The 18,538-nt window shown below is 41.1% G+C and overlaps 1 protein-coding gene across 1 annotated transcript in view; it reads right to left on the reverse strand.

Moving 5' to 3' along the window:
• GNAQ (G protein subunit alpha q) overlaps positions 1-18,538 on the reverse strand; it is a 317,188-nt gene that overhangs the window by 88,589 nt on the left and 210,061 nt on the right. The window contains exon 3 of the mRNA XM_052644816.1: positions 14,299-14,453. Within this exon, the coding sequence (XP_052500776.1) occupies positions 14,299-14,453 (155 nt within the window). The remainder of the gene's footprint in view (positions 1-14,298; positions 14,454-18,538) is intronic.

The raw sequence follows: 18,538 nt of genomic DNA on the forward strand, positions 1-18,538 counted from the left end.
TACTGGCCTGCATTGTGCAAGAACCAAATTCTGAATTAACTTGCCTCTGATGAATGTAAAGACAACACAGAAAGGAAAGGCAGCATCCATTTAACTTCATTGAGTTGATGTGTTTCCTGATATTCTTTTAGGGTCTGGCCACTGAATGATATAATTGGTATATCCGTTTTATGCCTATCAGTATCAAGCTTTCCGGCCCTGGAATTCACTCTGCTGCTGCTGCTGCTAAGTCACTTCAGTTGTGTCTGACTCTGTGTGACCCCATAGACGGCAGCCCATCAGGCTCCCCTGTCCCGGGGATTCTCCAGGCAAGAACACTGGAGTGGGTTGCCATTTCCTTCTCCAATGCATGAAAGTGAAAAGTGAAAGTGAAGTTGCTCAGTTGTGTCCAACTGTTCGTGACCCCATGGACTGCAGCCTACCAGGCTCCCCCGTCCATGGGATTTTCCAGGCAAGAGTACTGGAGTGGGGTGCCATTGCCTTCTCCATATTAACAGATGATTGTGACACAATATCTTTAATGGAAGAAACAGGCTTCTGATGGTTTACAGTGAAAAGCAAGACAACAAAGAGACTCATGTTAGTAAAAGTTCCATGGTTCCTTTCCTACCATGAAAAAAATGCAAGGTCATTCTGAAATTCAACAACCATCTCGAAGGGAGCTGAGGAAATGAAGATCCCCAGGATATGGTCCCTGCCTGAAAGGAGTTTACCAGCTTGTGGGAAGAAAAGGGTTATATGAAGAGGAGGAACAGGGGAGTTTATCAGGGAAGGAAAGAATGCATATTTTGGAAAGAGTCATTTTCTGGGAAACTTTCTGATCTGTCTCTAATCCTTGGGGATTATCCATGAACCATCCTTCTCTTGCATGACTGATTTATATGAAAGACTTAAGGAAATGATGCCCATTTGTTTATAATTACACTTTGTAATTGCTAAATTCCTTTTACACTTAACTTCAGGATCCCATCTCTGGTTGCAGAACAATAATAAATTCATAAATGGAATATAATCCATTACTTTAAATGATTAAAAATATATGGGATAAACTTGAATGTCACTAAAATAATATGCTCCAAATTAAATATGGCATCCTTCTTCTGAATATTTTTAAAAGAGATTCCTTAGTTTTTGACAAGTTTGTCAGTTACCGGTTTTGAAAATGTTCGTTGCTCAGTCGTGTCCGACTCTTTGAGACCCCATTGACTGCAACCTGTCAGGGCCCTCTGTCCATGGGTTTCACTAGGCAAGAATACTGTTTTGAGTTGACCTTCAAATTTAATTTATGCTCCAATTTGACACGTAATGAGAACTTTTTTAAAGTAAATAGAAAAAGCCCTGCTCTACTACCTATGACTGGAAGGATAATTGAAATCTAAGCCAAGAATAGCATAGAAATTAGAAATTCAAGTGGTTTTTTTTTAAGTGAAAGAAACATGAATAAAATTTTGAGATGACTCAGCAAGTAAACTGTACCAATTTACAGCTGGGGTTACAAAAAATTAACACAAGTATTAGGCATACAAGCCTTATCAATTACACCAAAAGGGGGAAAGAACCGATGGGTGGTAAGTGGAAAAAGAAATCTCTGACATTGGGTCTAAATCAAACCACACATAGTAAGATAACTGAATACAGCACCTTGGAGCATTTAATGTAACAACACTATGGGCCATGTATCAGGGTTCTTTAACTCCTGTGTAAGAGCCTCCTACCAAGGCTGTTTATTAGTAAGAGATTTGCAGTTCAGGTCAGATATTAAGATGAAGCCCCAGCACAGAAAATGATTCTGTGTAGAATTTTACATTTTTAATTAATGAAAAGGTAAGAAAAACTAGGTTGACTTTATTAAAGAAAAAAACAAAAAACTAAGACCTCACTGTAAGAGGAACAGTTTTAGGGTACTTGAAAGCTGGATCATGCCTGAGATCTTGTTTGACACTGTCAAAAGCAGTAGAAGCTAAGAAACTAGAAACACACACTACTATACAGTTGTGATGTGACCACAGGATTCAAAGGAAAAAAGTAAAAGAAACATTCAAGGTGGCCTTTTTTTTTTTTTTTTTTAAAAAGAAAGTAACTGTTCTGCAAAACTGCCATCCTGAGGGGACAGTCAAGCACAGATTTTGGTGCCAAAACCCACCTATGTGTCCCCTCTCCTTTGGTAGATCCTGCTGTTCAGAACAGCCTGGCTGGTAATCTGGTTAGGTGGCTTAGCTGCACAGGATTTCTGATTACTCATTACACAAACACTTTTATCTTCTCAAGAGCTCAACTTTCCTTTTTCCTCTTTAAATCTGGCACACCATGATCAGAGTTCAAGGAGGTAGAGCAGAGAATTTGTTCATAGGAAATTATTTGTTTTAAATACAAAATTCCAGATTTAAAACAAGATCACCTAGTGGTAGCAGGGGGCTACAATCTCACAGTTTATGAAAGCTACTCAAGGGAAAATATTCTGCAGTATAAAACAGGAAAGACCATGTATTTCAATCTTTCTTTGCCAAAAAACTAAACCAACTCAGAAAATCAGATTTTTTGAAAGTAAATTAAATAGCTCATAAAAAGATACTATATCACTACATTTATAAACAGTTTCAGTATGTTATATATGGATAGTTGATCTCAATGTCAACCATAAAAAGACTACCAGTGTCAAGCGGGGAAGGAGCTGGCAGCTCTATGTGATTCAGGCAGGCTCCAGGACCAGGCCTAGGTCAGAGCAAAAGACTCCTAACTAAGTCTGTTGCTCAAACAAATTGACCTGGTAATTAAAAGAGCAAAAAAACAAACAACAATGGTGGGGAAAGGGATAAATCAGGAGCTTGGAATGCATATACACACACAACTATATATAAGATAGATGATCAACAAGGACCTACTCTATAGCACAGAGGACTCTACTTAAGGTTCTATGATAAGCTATGTGAGAAAAGAATCTGAAAAAGAATGAATATATGTACATGTATAACTGAATATGTATACAAATAACTGGATCAATTTGTTGTGCACTGGAACTAACACTGTAAATCAACCATGTGGTGTGGTGGTGGTTTAGTCACTAAGTTGGGTCTGACTCTGGGGACCCCATGGACTGTGGCCCATCAGGCTCCTCTGGCAAGAATACTGGAGTGGGTTGACATTTCTTTCTCCAGGGCATCTTCCTGACCCAGGGATTGAACTTGCATCATCTGCATTGCAGGTGGATTCTTTACAGCAGAACTACCATGGAGTCCCAAATTAACTATATCACAACAACCAAAACAACGGAAGAGACAGTGAAAGAGACAGAGATACAGAAAGAGAAGAGGAGGGGAAAAGAGAGGCCTTTTCAATTTGCCTGTTTGGCTTTCTTAATTTATTCATCTTTTATATGACAATTTTCAAAGCTGTTGACTAATTATGACACAATTTTTATACTTCTAAGATGTATCAAGCATCAGAAGGCTACTTCTTATTCTAGTCTGCCTTTCTTGAACTGTAATGACAGTGCTTAATTCATTTTTCAGTTAATTTACACATATTTATTGAAAATCTGTTGTATGGCAAATTCAAGTCACTGTGTGTGTTGGAAAAGGAGGGGGGCTAGCACAGGGAGCTGATAAAAAATACTTATATGTATATAAATATATATATACACACACACACACATATATATACATATTCTTTGCCTGTAGGGACATCAGGTTACCTGGGAAGTAAAGATAGCACAGATGAATCAATTAAGAAATAATTAAGTGCCAAATTGTGAGGTGCTAACTATGAATGCATTAAGAAGGGAGAGATGATTATGAACTGGTCACTGGAGAATTGTGTAGAAAAGTGGAGGATGAGTTACATGGTGCAGACCTAAGGGGACTAGAACAGGCTAAAAAGGAAAGAGAAGAGAGATGGGAAGAAATCAGCAGACACATAAATTACTTACTCTTTTATCATTATCATTCAACAACTTTCCCTGAAAGCCTATATTGAAGGCTGGGCACTGTGCATAGCCCTGGGTGGGAGCCACAAAGAAAAAAAAAAGATGTGAATCCTGTCCTCAAGGAGCTTGCGTTCTAGCAGTGGAGATAAATGTGCCAGCTAATAGCCATCTGACAGTGACAGTAGACAAGAGACGGCCGTGAGCGAAAGGTCGCTGCCGGCCTCTCACGGTCATGTCTCCATAACTTGGATACTGGTTCTGTAGAATCAAAACTTCCATTTTAACAAGGATGTCTGGGTTTGAGGAGCTGGTCATATTAAGTTAGTTAAACTAATTACAGATCAAAATTCTTTAAATCAAGATGCCCTTGTGCTCAAGAAGAAGAACATCAGGGTAAGCCCATCAGAGTTCAAAGAGGGCTTGGCAGGTGAGGAGTCAAAATAAAGGAATGGGCCAGATGGAGAAAGCAGAGGTCCTGAGCTCACCTGAGACTGGAGGTGGGGTTACCTCCCAGTCAGGCACGTGTTATGTTAGGCCCCTTTCAGAAGCAGGTCAGTCCTACCTTTGGTTACAATGACTGTTAAATCCCATCATGCCCTCCTAAACCAGCTATACCAGGCACCACATGGGGCCAAAGACAAGACACATAAGACACAATCCTTGTCCTCAGAGCCAAATCTACTCAGTCAATGTTTCTGGTCATTTATTCCATCATTAGTACTGGACATCCTTGCATGGCATTCAGAGGTACTGCCAGGGAATACAATCTGGCACTCTCTGAAGCTCACTTCCTATCTGAAATTTTCTTGTGCAAAGCAAGTTTACTGAAGGAGTACTGCTGAGGGCCAGCAGGCCATCCTTTCTCCGTTCTCAAAAACCAATCTCCAGGTTGATTTTGAGCATCCCAGGCATAAGGTAGGGTCTCCCTAAATGGCAGAAATGGAAGCAGAATATTAGCTACCTTTTAATATTCAGCCTTCTTCCATGGAGGAAGAAGTTGCAACTTTTTTCTTTTCTTTTGTGGGGTCGGGGTGGGGGCTGAAATCAGATAGTAAGTATTTTAGGCTCTGTGTGCCATTCAGCTTCTGTTGCAACGATTCAAACTCTGCCACTGGGCACAAAACGAGCTTTGGACAATACATAAACAAATGGACTTGGCTATGTTCTAATAAAACCTAATTTATAAAGATAGGCAGCAGGCTGAGTTTGGCCTACAGGTTTTCCAATCCTGTTCTGTAGTAACAGCGCCCCTGTTTTCATCTGGGTACCATGTCATCCTGAGTGGACTGTGGTAAGGGACTGTAAAGAAGAGGAAAAGCAACTGAACATGCAAATGCTCTGCCGAAACACGAGCAAGCAGCAAGAGTGAAGCGTGTCTCCCATGCCCAGCCTACTCTTCAAGCAGAGTGCATGAATGATCAGCAGGTGTTGAGGTAAGCCCTTTCCCTATCACATCTCTGTAATAAAGGTTAGAAAGAAGTTAGTCTTATCTAAGTCTTACCATCTCTAGCGGCTCCAGGCATTTTGAAAAAGCGATACTAGAGACCAAGTCTTAGAATCTGATGGATTCTTCACTGTAGAAGACAAATTACAGGATGCGTGCATGCTCAGTTGTGTCCAACTCTTTGAGATTCCATGGACTGTGTAGTCCGCCAGGCTCCTCTGTCCATGGGATTCTCCAGGCAAGAATACTGGAGTGGGTTACCATTTCCTCCTCCAGGGGATCTTTGCAACCCAGGGATCAAACCAGAGTCTCCTACATTTCCTGCACTGGCAGGCGAATTCTTTACCATTGAGCCTACTGAGAGCCCAAATTACAGGGTGTATTTTGTTTCATTCTTGTGAAAGGTTATTAGGAGATATGGCTCATTAGATAAAAGAAAACAAAAATAGAAGTAAATATGTCACTCAGGTGAAAAAAAGGTCCATTCCATGTTATTACTCTCACTCTTTGGCGGGGCGGGGGGAAGCAAACATATTCAGGATCAATTATCCTCTTCTGAGCTCAAAATAGCATTTTGAGTAATTTAACTATGTAGAGAATAATCTCTCTGCCCATAAATTTCCAGGTAAATTTGGGGAGGAGTGCCAGGTTTTCACTTGATTGCATAGGATAATGGTTTCTCACATAAAGGCAATCTACTGTTACAGAATCAAAGGATTTCAGAATTTACAAGAGAGTTTAAAGATGGCACAGAGGTTAAAGTGTCTGCCTGCAATGTGGGAGACCTGGGTTCAATCCCTGGGTCAGGAAGATCCCCTGGAGAAGGAAATGGCAATCCACTACCAGTATTCTTGCCCGGAGAATCCCATGGACGGAGGAACTTGGTGGGCTACAGTCCACGGGTCGCAAAGAGTTGGACGCGACTGAGCGACTTCACTTTCACTTTCGTTCACTTTAGAGATTACAGAGCACATACATCTGAGGCAAATGAAACTTACAGAGCCAAAGTCCCACAGGTGAGGAGAGGCAGATGTAATTCCACAAATGCTAGACTTTGACTCAATGGTCTCACCATATGATGTCTCATCTGCCTCTAAAAGCCTGCAGTAGGCTTATACTTCCTTTTAATCATCAGATAAAGGGTAAAGTTATAACGGCTACGAGAGTCAGAGCCTACATACTCTTGGGTTCAAGTGTTTGGCACAGGAGTCAATTAACAAGGTACTTCTTCAAGGATTCAGCCTGAAATCAAGTAGATATGCTAACCTACCTCCAAAAACTCATTTTGCATTTAAAATCCAACATTCAAATTCCTTGTGCATTTTTAAATTAAAAATTTAAACATGAAGTTAGAAGTAAACTCCAAACCTGACTTATGCTCAAAAGTCAATTATCATGTACTTTGGATTTATGGGCTGTGACACATGCAGAAATTTCAAAAAAGGTTTCTGATTTACTGACAACCTTGGAGGGCACTTCAGGAAAGCAAGATTAGGGATTACTTGGTCCCTTATGGTGAACATACACTGTATAGTCCATGGGGATCACAAAGAGTCAGATACGACTGAATGACTTTCACTTTCACTTTACAGTGAACATGGACAGAGCAGTCCTTTGCCAAACGCCTGCAGTGTGAAGACTGCACACTACATGACAAGTTGATTGAGATCCGTGTTCTCTAGCTAATGTCAGGGAACTTTTGGTACTATAGGCAGTGAACTCATTTGACCTGATGTCTCACTATATTAAGGCAAGTGGTGAACCACAGCAAAAAAAGGGGGGGAAAAAAAAGTAAACCTATAGCCATCTGTTTATTGTGCTCTTTACCTAAAGATATTCAGAGTCCTCAGACTTAAAACAACAACAACAACAACAACAAAAAAGGTAATAAGGGACTCTACAAAACTCTCCTGCATCTTAGAATGCTTTTTTAGTCTTTCATTAAATAGAACTGGAAGAACATGCCAAATGAAAGCCAACTGCAAATTTTTCCTAAACTGCTCATCTAGAATTTCCCATCTCTTTGCTTCTACCAGTGTTGCCTGTCCTTTTGAGCCATCTGATTGTTTTATTATGATCAGCAAGTTGGCTAATCAAAGTAGAATAAGGAAAGCTCAAATTATTTTAGTGTTTTTATGGCTCTAGTTTGACTCCAGTAAAAAGTTATTGGATGAAATATGGGAAAAAAAGGTTCAAACTCTAGACTAAAATAAAGAAACAGTATTTCTCAATTATTTGTGACTTACAAAATCTTCCATGTTGTATGAAAAACTGATATATTGTTAAACACAGATAGAGCTTCCCAGGTGGCACAGTTGAATTTTCTGGATGATAATCAAAACCCTTGTGGGTGTATTTCCCAGTAAATTCTACTTAATTTTCCCATTGATCTTACACACACAGAACTACATACAGGCAACACTATCATGCTCATACTCAGTCATGCCTGACCCTTTGCAACCCCAAGGACTGTAGACTGCCACGTTCCCCTGTCCATTGAATTTTCCAGGCCAGAATATTGGAGTGGGTGACCATTTCCTACTCCAGGGGATCTTCTTGACCTAGGGACTAAACCCACGTCTCTGGCATCTCCTGCATTGACAGGCAGGTTCATTACCATTGTACCACCTGGCACTGCAATAACATTATGAAGATTAATAAGTAATTTGCATCTTTCATGGTAAGTGATTTTAAACTCATATTTATCTACTGGCTTCCCTGGTGTGTCAGTGGTAAAGAATCTGCCTGCCAATGCAGGAGACATGGGTTTGATCCCTACATGGGATCCCTGGAGAAGGAAATGGCAACCCACTCCAGTATTCTTTCCCGGCAAATCCCATGGACAGAGAAGCCTGGTGGGCTACAGTCCACCAGGGGTTGCAAAAGAGTTGGACATGGCTCAGGGACTAAGCAAACAAAAAATTTATTTATTAGTCTATCATCAACATACCTGTCAATTATCAATCAATCTCTTATTCATTTCTTCAACTCTCTATCTATCTATCCATCCATCTATCCTCCTTTGTGAGGGTGGGTTTCAGTTATTAAAAACTTGGGCTTCAGAGGCAGCAAATCTGACTTTAGTTCTTACTTCTATCACTTACTAATTGTGTGACCTTGAACAAGTTACTCAGCCCCTCTGAGACCCTATTTTCTCCTCTGTTTCCTGGAGATAATAAGAAATATCTACAGCTTTGCATGTAAACAACTACACAGAATCTAACACATAGGAAGTGTTCAGCAAAAAAAAAACGTGTTCAAGCTCTTTTGGTAATAGCTTTTCAAGGATGCCAGACATTCAAAAATGGCAGGAAAAAAAGAGACTTAAATGCCTGTAGCTCTGGCACATCATAGTTCATTTACAACAGCCAAAGACAGACAGTGCCTACGTCATGGTCACTGAAACTGTGGAAATTATCTAAGTGTTATTTCATGGGAACAATCATTTGCAAAGGTCAAATGTGAGCACCCAATGTTAAGCACTATGGGCAGAGGGGAGAGACACTTCAGTAAGTATGATAACAGACACAAAAGAGATTTGTACAAGTGTTAAGATACAGGGCAGGGCTTCCCAGATGGCTCAGTGGCAAAGAATCTGCCTGCCAACGGAGGAGCATTGGCTCAATCTCTGGTCCGGGAGGACCCCACATGCCACAGTGCAACTAAGCCCATGTCTCACAACTATTGAGCCTGAGCTCCAGAGCCTGGGAACTGCAACTTCTGAAGCCCGTGTGCCCGAGAGCCCATGTTTGGCAACAAGAGAAACCACCGCAGCGAAAAGCCTATTCACCACAACTAGAGGGACGGCCCTGCTTGCTGCAACTAAAGGAAAGCCTGCAAAGCAACGAAGACCCAGCACAGCCATTAAAAAAAAAGATACACGGCAGAGTGACACATAACCTCTGGTATTGGGCAAGACTTTCAGAGGGTGTGACTCTTGAATTGGGTCTTGAAGGATAAACAGGAGTTCACCAGAGAGAAAAGAAGAAGAGAGGCATGCTTGGGCTCTGTTCTCAGTATTCCTGGCAAGTGGCCTGCACTGACTCTCACAACCAGAAGGTTTCTGGAGAAAACTGCTGTTAAGCTGCAAACTTTAAGCAGATGTGCATGGCAGGCACCAATTCTCACACTGCTAGAGATCAGATATTGATATCTAAATGTTCCCCAAATCTAAACTGAAGAGTCGCAAGAGAGACAGTCAGTACTAAGGGAGGCTGGTCTTAAATTCTGTAAGGTGGTGATACTGTTCAAGAAATTAGATCCAGAATATCAACAAAGTTTTAAAATTTTTATCATAAAGACAGAGCAACATAGAAGCCCCCACATGAAGCAAACATGCAGGATAAAATACTGAAGATATATCAGTGGAAAGTACACAAAAGTCAGAAAGGAAAAGGGTAACAACTATCTCGAATTCAGAGAAAGGAACTGTGTTGAGTCACCCTGTGAAAATGAATTCAGTATTGGGAGTGAGTGATGCTCAAGACTGGTGAGTTACAGCCTCATCAGCACCATTCCTGAACTTCAGAGGACCTTCCCTGGACCACACTGGAATGACATGTGGAATACGCAAGCAAATGGGTGAATCCAAAGAGCCATTGGTCTTCTCCGCATGCTGGGAGGGTTTTCCTGGCTAAGAAAAGGAAAGTGCCCAGGACTAAGATGGGGAAGAATAAAGAGACTCCAATACTTGGCCTCCTGGCACAATGGAATTAAAGGCAGGCCAGCTAGACATCTTGGGCACTGAGCTATAATACAAAAAGTGCCAAAATGTCCTATGAAGATAACAGAAATATGGGGCCAGCTAACTCAGGGTCGACACACAATTTCCATAATTGGCAGGAACTGATTGGTTCCAATCCCTGAAAGTAAAGAAGAGTCTTCAAGAGAAAACAAAGGGAAAAATGAAACCTCCGGTTTCATTTAGCTAAGACAATCAAATGTTCCTGCTTGACTAGGAGATTTCCAGTTTACACCTGTTATTTCACTATAAGTATTAATAGCAACCCTTTCCTTCACAAAATGTCCTGGTTTTGACGATAAAATATACAGTCACCATCTATTTAGTCTTCGTAACAAGTTACTGTAACAAAAAGACTGAAACATATACTTTTTGGCAGAAAATGTATTTCAGGATAATCAAATAGCATCAAGAGAAGAAAACCTTGTACTTCACAGAAGAATCCCAATGCAGACCAACTGACAAAAGTTGGAATTCTTATACCAGACAAGACTTAATGATTCAAATTAAAACATCAGGTGAAGAGTTTATGGGGAACTGGAGACTACACAATGACAAAGTCATACCACACAGATTGTTTTTGGTGGCAGAAGGAAAAAAAACCTAAGTTTATCATGGAGGCTGTCAGTGCCCAAACACTGTGGTGAAACTTAACTTACCAGTGACAGATAAACCAGTGCATGTGATCACTTAGAGTATGTTCTACTCACTGGTAAACCTTAACTTACCAATGATAAGTAAACCAGTGCACAAGATCACTTAGAGTGTGTTCTACTCATTGGTGAACATTAACTTACCAATGACGTGTAAACCAGTGCACAAAATCTTGTGTGTTCTGCTCAGTGTTTAACTGGAATCTAACCAAGCCTTTAAATGTGACTTTCAGTTTGTAGAAAATCCAAGAGGCGGTGGCAAAAGTTAAATCATGCCATGAGGCAGCAGTCAGACCCAATCCAGGCCAGTCTTTTTGACATGCCAGTGAAATGAGAAACAGGCTTCTATTAGATTAAAAGACTCAAGGGACATAAAAACCAAATGCAGTGTGTTGTCCTAAAATCAACTGACTCTAAAGAACATTTTGGAAGAATTTGGGAAATATGAAAATGGACTGGATATAGAATGATGAAAAGGACTGATGATTAGTTTTTTAGGTATAATATGGTATTATTTATTATGTAAGAAAATGTCTTTTTTTTAAAAAGATGAACACTGAAATGCGGATATAGGGACATGTTGTTATAACGTACTTTATTACTTTTGCATAAATATATGCAATATGAAATAGGTGTATGTGCATACACACATATATCCACATGTATATGTTTAGAAAAGAGATCTCCCTATCCCCACCAAGGGAAACTAGAACTGTTTAAACAGTCATCATTTGCAGGGGTTGATATCAGCCTGTCCCAGGTGCCCCCACATCTTGAGCTCTAACATGAGGGATGTGCCTACAGAGTGAGCGTGTTTTTATGGCAGATGCAGCCCATGTGACCGAAGTCTAAAATGGTGGCTTTTCCCAGCATCACAGTGCTAACATGGGCCTGGAGTAACTGTCGTGGATAACTCTTAGCCTTAAAGCAACTCATGGGTACCTGTCTGCTGCTGCTGCTGCTAAGTCACTTCAGTCGTGTCCGACTCTGCCACCCAGAGATGGCAGCCCACCAGGCTCCCCTGTCCCTGGGATTCTCCAGGCAAGAACACTGGAGTGGGTTGCCATTTCCTTCTCCAATGCATGAAAGTGAAAAGTGAAAGTGATGTTGCTCAGTCATGTCCGACTCTTAGCGACCCCATGGACTGCAGCGTACCAGGCTCCTCCATCCATGGGATTTGCCAGGCAACTCATGGGTATCTGTCTAGGGATCCACAAATCTGAGCTGAAGTAATGTCACCAGACATGTGGTAGAGTTTTGTCTCAAGAATACAGCTGCAGCAGCTGACCCAGGTGTCCTCAGGGCAAACAGGAATCTCTCAGAGGGCCTATTCCAGGAGCAGGAGGCAAATCATTTCCTAATGGGAAGCCCTAACTCGGTAAGCACATCATTCCCGGACACTGGTGCTCTGATGCCCTGATACAGACTTCTCTGCAGAGAGAAGAGATCTAGGTGACAGGTAGAGACTAGAACAGGTGAGGAGGGGGAGAGACAGGATTTACGCTGAAGTAGAAAGAAAGGGGTTTAGAAATGATGGGAGGCGAGAGGATTTCTTGGTGAATAAAACTTTTTAATGGAGGAGTTCTTCATTGGTAGGGGCCAGGAGAGGCATCACCATAGTGAATCGAGAAGTGGAGGAGTTAAAGGAGGACCAGAGCTGAGGGCGAATGAGGAACCCAGCAGACAGGGGAAGACACAGTGAGCAGGAACAAGGACAAGGGGTAAAACGCAGCAGCAATGTGGGGAGATGGATGAGATCCGAAATGGCAGAGGAAACAGAAGGACAGAGGGGGCAGCATGGAAAAGGAAGACAGCTGGTCAAAGGTTGAGGGGGCAGAATTTGGAACAAAAAAGAGCTGAATGCATCCTCTCATCTCTGTACTTACAGAAACTTACACAGTTGGAACTCGGGGAGGGGAGAGGAGAGAGGGAAAGAGGAAGGAGGTGGGGTGAAGGAAGGCAGGCAGACACAGAAGAGGAAGACAGGCAGTGTGCAAGGGGGACAAAGGAAGCCAGGAATGAGGAAGCACGCATTTCAGAGACACACGGGGTGGGTACTGGCTTAAACACGACGGACACGGTCTCCTGAGCATTTCGCGTCACTTTTCAGAATGACGTAATTCAGATTTACCTTGGGAATCCAAGTACTGTTTTGGCCAGGCAATATTTCTGTGGCTGACCTGAATCATAACTTATCTTAAACAAATGCCTAGAACTAGGGTAAGAGCGTGATCTACTTTACTGCAAAAACAGAGCCCAACTGCTCTTGGATCTTCCCTGCACTGTTAAGCGATGTCAATCTGCATGTAGGGCTCCTTATTTCTCCTACAGTCCAGCCCTCATTCAGAGGGTCATTTCAACATACAAACTGGCCTAAGTCTCAACCAGTCCATTCTAAAGATCAGCCCTGGGTGTTCTTTGGAAGGAATGATGCTAAAGCTGAAATTCGAGTACTTGGGCCACCTCATGTGAAGAGTTGACTCATTGGAAAAGACTCTGATGCTGGGAGGGATTGGGGGCAGGAGGAAAAGGGGATGACAGAGGATGAGATGGCTGGATGGCATCACTGACTCGATGGACGTGCGTTTAAGTGAACTCTGGGAGTTGGTGATGGACAGGGAGGCCTGGTGTTCTGCAATTCGTGGGGCTGCAAAGAGTCGGACACGACTGAGCAACTGAACTGAACTGAACTGAAAGCTGCTGAATACTTTCCACCCTTTCCTCTGTCTGCCCAGAACCAATAGAAGAGGCAAATGCTGGGTTAACATAATTAATGGAGACAGAAATCTGAAAAAAACCACTAAAAAAAACAAAATTCCATTTTTCAGGCGCCTGATTATCTACATTGCTGACCACATTGATTACATTAATCCAATGATTGCCAAATCTTTACTTTTCTTTTTATTAGGCAAGATTTAATCTAGAGAACTAACAAATCTCTCTAGGATGCAAATCCCTCCTAGGACACATGACTGTGATCGACAGCTCACAAAATAATTCTGGAATGCATGCAAAATTAGACTCACATGCAATTTCCATGCAAAAGCAAACCTATCCATCAACAAAACAGTGGGTCCCAGAAAGCAGTCAAGGACCTATGGAAACCAGGAAGTCTGATGTTTGAGAAGCCATAGTTAAGAGTATTTATTAGAGGTTCATCTGTGTAGGTGCTTTCCAACACACGACTAAGATCAGAAACTTGCATTAAAATTGATTATTATCAGATTTGAAATCACATGAAGTACATGTTTGAGAATTACTGGTTTACAATATGAGGGAAGAGATGGGTTAGTTAATGCAGATTCCTAGAGTCTCCAATTGGTTTTCAAACAGAAAACAATAAAAGAAATACTCTCTCTGACTCACAATGCCAATCCCTTACAGAGTCTAAATTTATAAAGCTGGCAGAAATTTAATTCTATACTTTCTAATTGTGTAGTCAGAATCAGATACGATACACAGGACCGAGAAGGTCTCATTGCAGAGAACCATGAAAGAAAAGAGGAAGATGCAAAGGGCCTCCTGGAGGAATACTCACTATTTGGTAGAGTCAGATAACTGATATTCTCGTCGTCTGTCATAGCATTCCTGGATTCCAGGATCATTCCATAAACTCTTTATTGCATCTACATATGGATTCTCAAATGCAGATACCTTCTCCACATCAACTTCTCGAACTAACTGTGCATGAGCCTGTTTAAAAAAAAAGAAAAAAAAGCAGTTTTAATCTCCTTCCCATCGAAGAAAACTGCCTTGGCTTGCACACTGCATTATGCACAAGTGAGGTCTTTCCTCATATATTGGTTTTCAAACTGGTTTATAATAAACTAATGCTGCTTCTGTTTTCTTTTCCTTAGATAAAACCCAGCCCCATATCTTTTCCTCCAGAGTAAATGCTGAAGCTACCTAGAGATGACAAGAGAAAAGCAGACTGTTCAGCTCCCATGGAAACAATGAGGATGGTATGCTACAAATAATGACTATTTTCAGGTGATGATCATAATCCTAAAACAGTTCATATTATTAAAGGGAAAAGGACTGGGTTATTTATCCCCTCTATGTTTACAGTTTATTATAATCAAACACATAATATACCCAGCCCATGAGTGTTACATCTTAGCAGAAACTCAATCAGACTCAACTAATCAGCATTAGTTTCTATGATTCACTGTGAGGATTAGGGTGTAAAACTACTAGAAGAACAGTTAGTAGTAATGATTTGACTTTCACAATAGAGACCATGCCCCCTCTATTCCCACACACCCAAATTTTCAATATTTACTTTATATCTACCTCATATCTTATCAGATTGAAGAGCCTATTCAATTTTTTTTTAATGCAGAAAAAGGACTTTGTTATTTTCATTATATACAACATTCAGTAGGAAAGAGACAAAAAGACTTTTAAAAAATTTTCAACAAGATTAAAATCAAAATGTATGGTCAGCCTCCAAATTCACCAGCATACACCACTGCCTAACAATCTCAACAAAATAGATTTTATAGGTGTAGTATACATGTAAATTATACAGTACATAAATGTGCAAATCAACAGATATAATAACTAATTATCTTGAAAACTGGAGGCAGATAGTTACTAATTTATTAAAACAGTCCTGATTGTGTACAGATATACAAACTTCTGAACTAGGTTAGTGAATGGCTATCTTGATTATATGATGACCTAATTATTCCTTCCATAGAGTTTCAAGCAGATAGAATTTAATAAATTTAAACTTGTGATTAGGCATGTCTGGTTCCCAATCTTTCTCTTCCTTCTCATCCCATAAGATGGAAGGGAATCCATGTCATTAGACTAATCTTTACTTAAATAAGGTTTTACAAAGCCCAACATGCCGAGATTGAAGAAACCACCTTTCTTGCTGGTTCTACTTTGACTGTGACCGTCAGATCTGGTAAGTGAGAAGCCCTATAGCTCTGCCCTGCACCTAATATTCGAAGATGAATCCCTAAAATTGTTTTATGTACCTAGTCCCTGCCCAGACAATCTGTCCTATCCCAGCAGTCTGACTATCCTGAAGTCCTGTTTCCAAGTGTCACTCCAGGTAGGCCTAGGCCAATCATAGCTTTCCATGAAACTCCCGCTTTGAAAATATGTCACTGGTTCCCCAACGAATCCCCAGTGCTATGCTCTGCCTGGCTCTGTAGCACCCGTTGCTCTATGTCGATACCAAAGACTGTCCTGGTCCCACCTGCTCAAGTGGACCTCCTCTAAGCACAAAACACTGGGCATGGGGCATACTCCACTCTGCCCGGCAGGTATGTCTATACCTTATACCTTAAGGTCAAGCTTTGGGCCCTGTCCTTCTGCCTTTGCTCACTGAATACAAACAAGTTCTAATTCTTTGTGTCCTGAGATATGACAATGATCATGCATGGTATAATCCTAAATTCAATTTCCTGGCTACATCTGATTTACAGGGTTCTCTAGAGGATTCTGTGCAAGTGGGAAGGCAGATCCAAGGCAACGGGCATGCACAGGATGGTTTCCTACTGGACACACTCTGAAGACATGGTTTTCATCAGACTCTGCTTCTTCTTTTGACACTGGATAAGTTGCATCATCTTTCCAAGTGTTATCTCTGGTGGGCAACATCTTGTCCCACCAAGTCCATGTGGCTTATTACTGTGCTGCAATACAGTAGGTGAGTGGTTCTCAAAAGGTGGTCCACACACCAGCAGCATTACTTGGGAATTTGATAAAAACGCAATCCTTCAATCCTACATCAAAATTTCTGGATGAGAAACTGATTAACAATCTGTTTCAAGAGGGCCTCTGGATGATTCAGATGTGGAAAAGTTTGAGAACCACTGCAAGCTATCAAGCATCACGTAGACACTAGCTGTTGTGGTTGTAATTACTGGCTGGCTGGCCGTGAAATTGTTAATGGAAACTAAAGAGCAGAGCAGAAAGGCAACAGCACTCCAAAACAAGGGGCATTACAAGGGCCAGGAAGCCACAGAAATGAGTAAAACAGGCTGGATGTAGGTAAGAGTGAGTGACGAGAACTGCGGCACACTGAGAAACACAGACCCTAAAGAAAGAGGACAGCGGCTATTTAGCTCCAACTAATTGTTGCCATTGGGACACAAGCTGAGTGTTGCCGGATTTTCTGAGTTATCAAGGGAAGCCAAAAATCTAGATCTTCCCATGGAATATCTCTAATTTTTATTCTTGGCAACGCTATAAAAGATAAAGTGTATCTGTGGCTGAGTTGGATCAGGTACCAATCATTTGCTTCTCCATGGACTTCCCTAATAAGACTGACCAATAACACCATGTCCTACACAGAACCTGGGACACAGCAGCTGGCCACTTAACACATGCTAATGGGGAAGTAATTCTGCAGCACTTTCCTACAATGATATTTAGACAAACTATTATACTATCCATAGGGAGAAATGGCCGAGACTTCTTTGAATTGGGTAAAAGCTATATGATGACACAGAATAGTGCAGGCAATATTTAAAAACTGAATCTGATACTCATTACAACAGGCCAACCATGTCATATGGAAGGAGTTCTATTTCTGTTTCTAAGGTAGGGAACTTAGAGAAAACAGTTTCAACAGAGCAGACACTTTTCACGATGATGATTAAATGTTTACTGAACGCCAGCGAAATGCTAGGTAATACAGCAGTTAAAGACTTAGACACAGTTCCTATGAGGTGCAGGGGTAGGCTGGCGGTAGGGGGAACAGTCCATATAGCTGGCAACCAAAGCACAGGATTATGTGCTCCAGGAAGAGAAATGAGAGGAACATTCGCATTTCCATCTTTAATTTCAGTTGACTGAAATAGACAACATTCTCAACAGTTGTATAACTGAAAAGTCTTCCTGTAAAATGAGATTACTTTTTACTGTTGGAAAACTCCTCCAATTTCCTCTCTTGATCTACCTCAATGTGCTTTTTCTTACATCTGGAAGACCTTCTCTATTCCCTTCCATACCTCTTTTAGCTTTTGTTCAGGCACCATATCCTATGCTGTCTCTTAGAGGAAGATATTCCGAATGTTCCTCCTCTCTCCCAAAATGTGATCTTTGCATCTTCTGAACCACGGAACTTCTACATTTCTTGACTTACTGTCTTCTAGACCATACACTGAAGGAAGGGGCTGTAGCTCCTGGCTCTCATTTCTTTTGGGGCCCAGCACAGAGTGAGCAGACAACAAATATTTGTCAGATTTAAAAGTCATACGTAAACCCAACTTCCTACAAGCCAAAGTCGAGTCTGTTAAGGGAATCTTCCACCCATTACCTACTCTCTCAGAACCACATGATCCTTAACAGCACTTATGTCAGTAGCTAGCGTACATCTATCCAGATGATATTTGTTAGTATCCTTCTCCCTAATCACAGTACAAGTTCCAAGACAAACTCAGTGTTGCAGTATCAGGGTCTAGCAGAGTGCCTGTCACGGATGCTCAACAAATATTTGTTGAATGAAGAATACAGGAAGGAAAAGTAGAAATTTTACTGAGCTGGAAACAGGGACACCTAAATCTTAGGCCTGGCTTTACACCTAAACAAGCAATAACCCTTAGAAGAAATTATTTACTTCTTTACAACTTCATTTTCCTGGTCTATAAGATTATGCAATTGAAACAAATCATCTCCCTGTGGCTTCATCTAGACATATACAGCACGATCATAAATAAATACATTTAGAATACATGGAGCACCAAGGACTTATGATCCTGTCCCTCCAGGAGCACATAATATGATCGTTTATTGCAACAAAACATCACTATTTCAAA

This window comes from Budorcas taxicolor, chromosome 8 (assembly GCF_023091745.1).
Source record: "Budorcas taxicolor isolate Tak-1 chromosome 8, Takin1.1, whole genome shotgun sequence".
Taxonomy (NCBI): Eukaryota; Metazoa; Chordata; class Mammalia; order Artiodactyla; family Bovidae; genus Budorcas; species Budorcas taxicolor.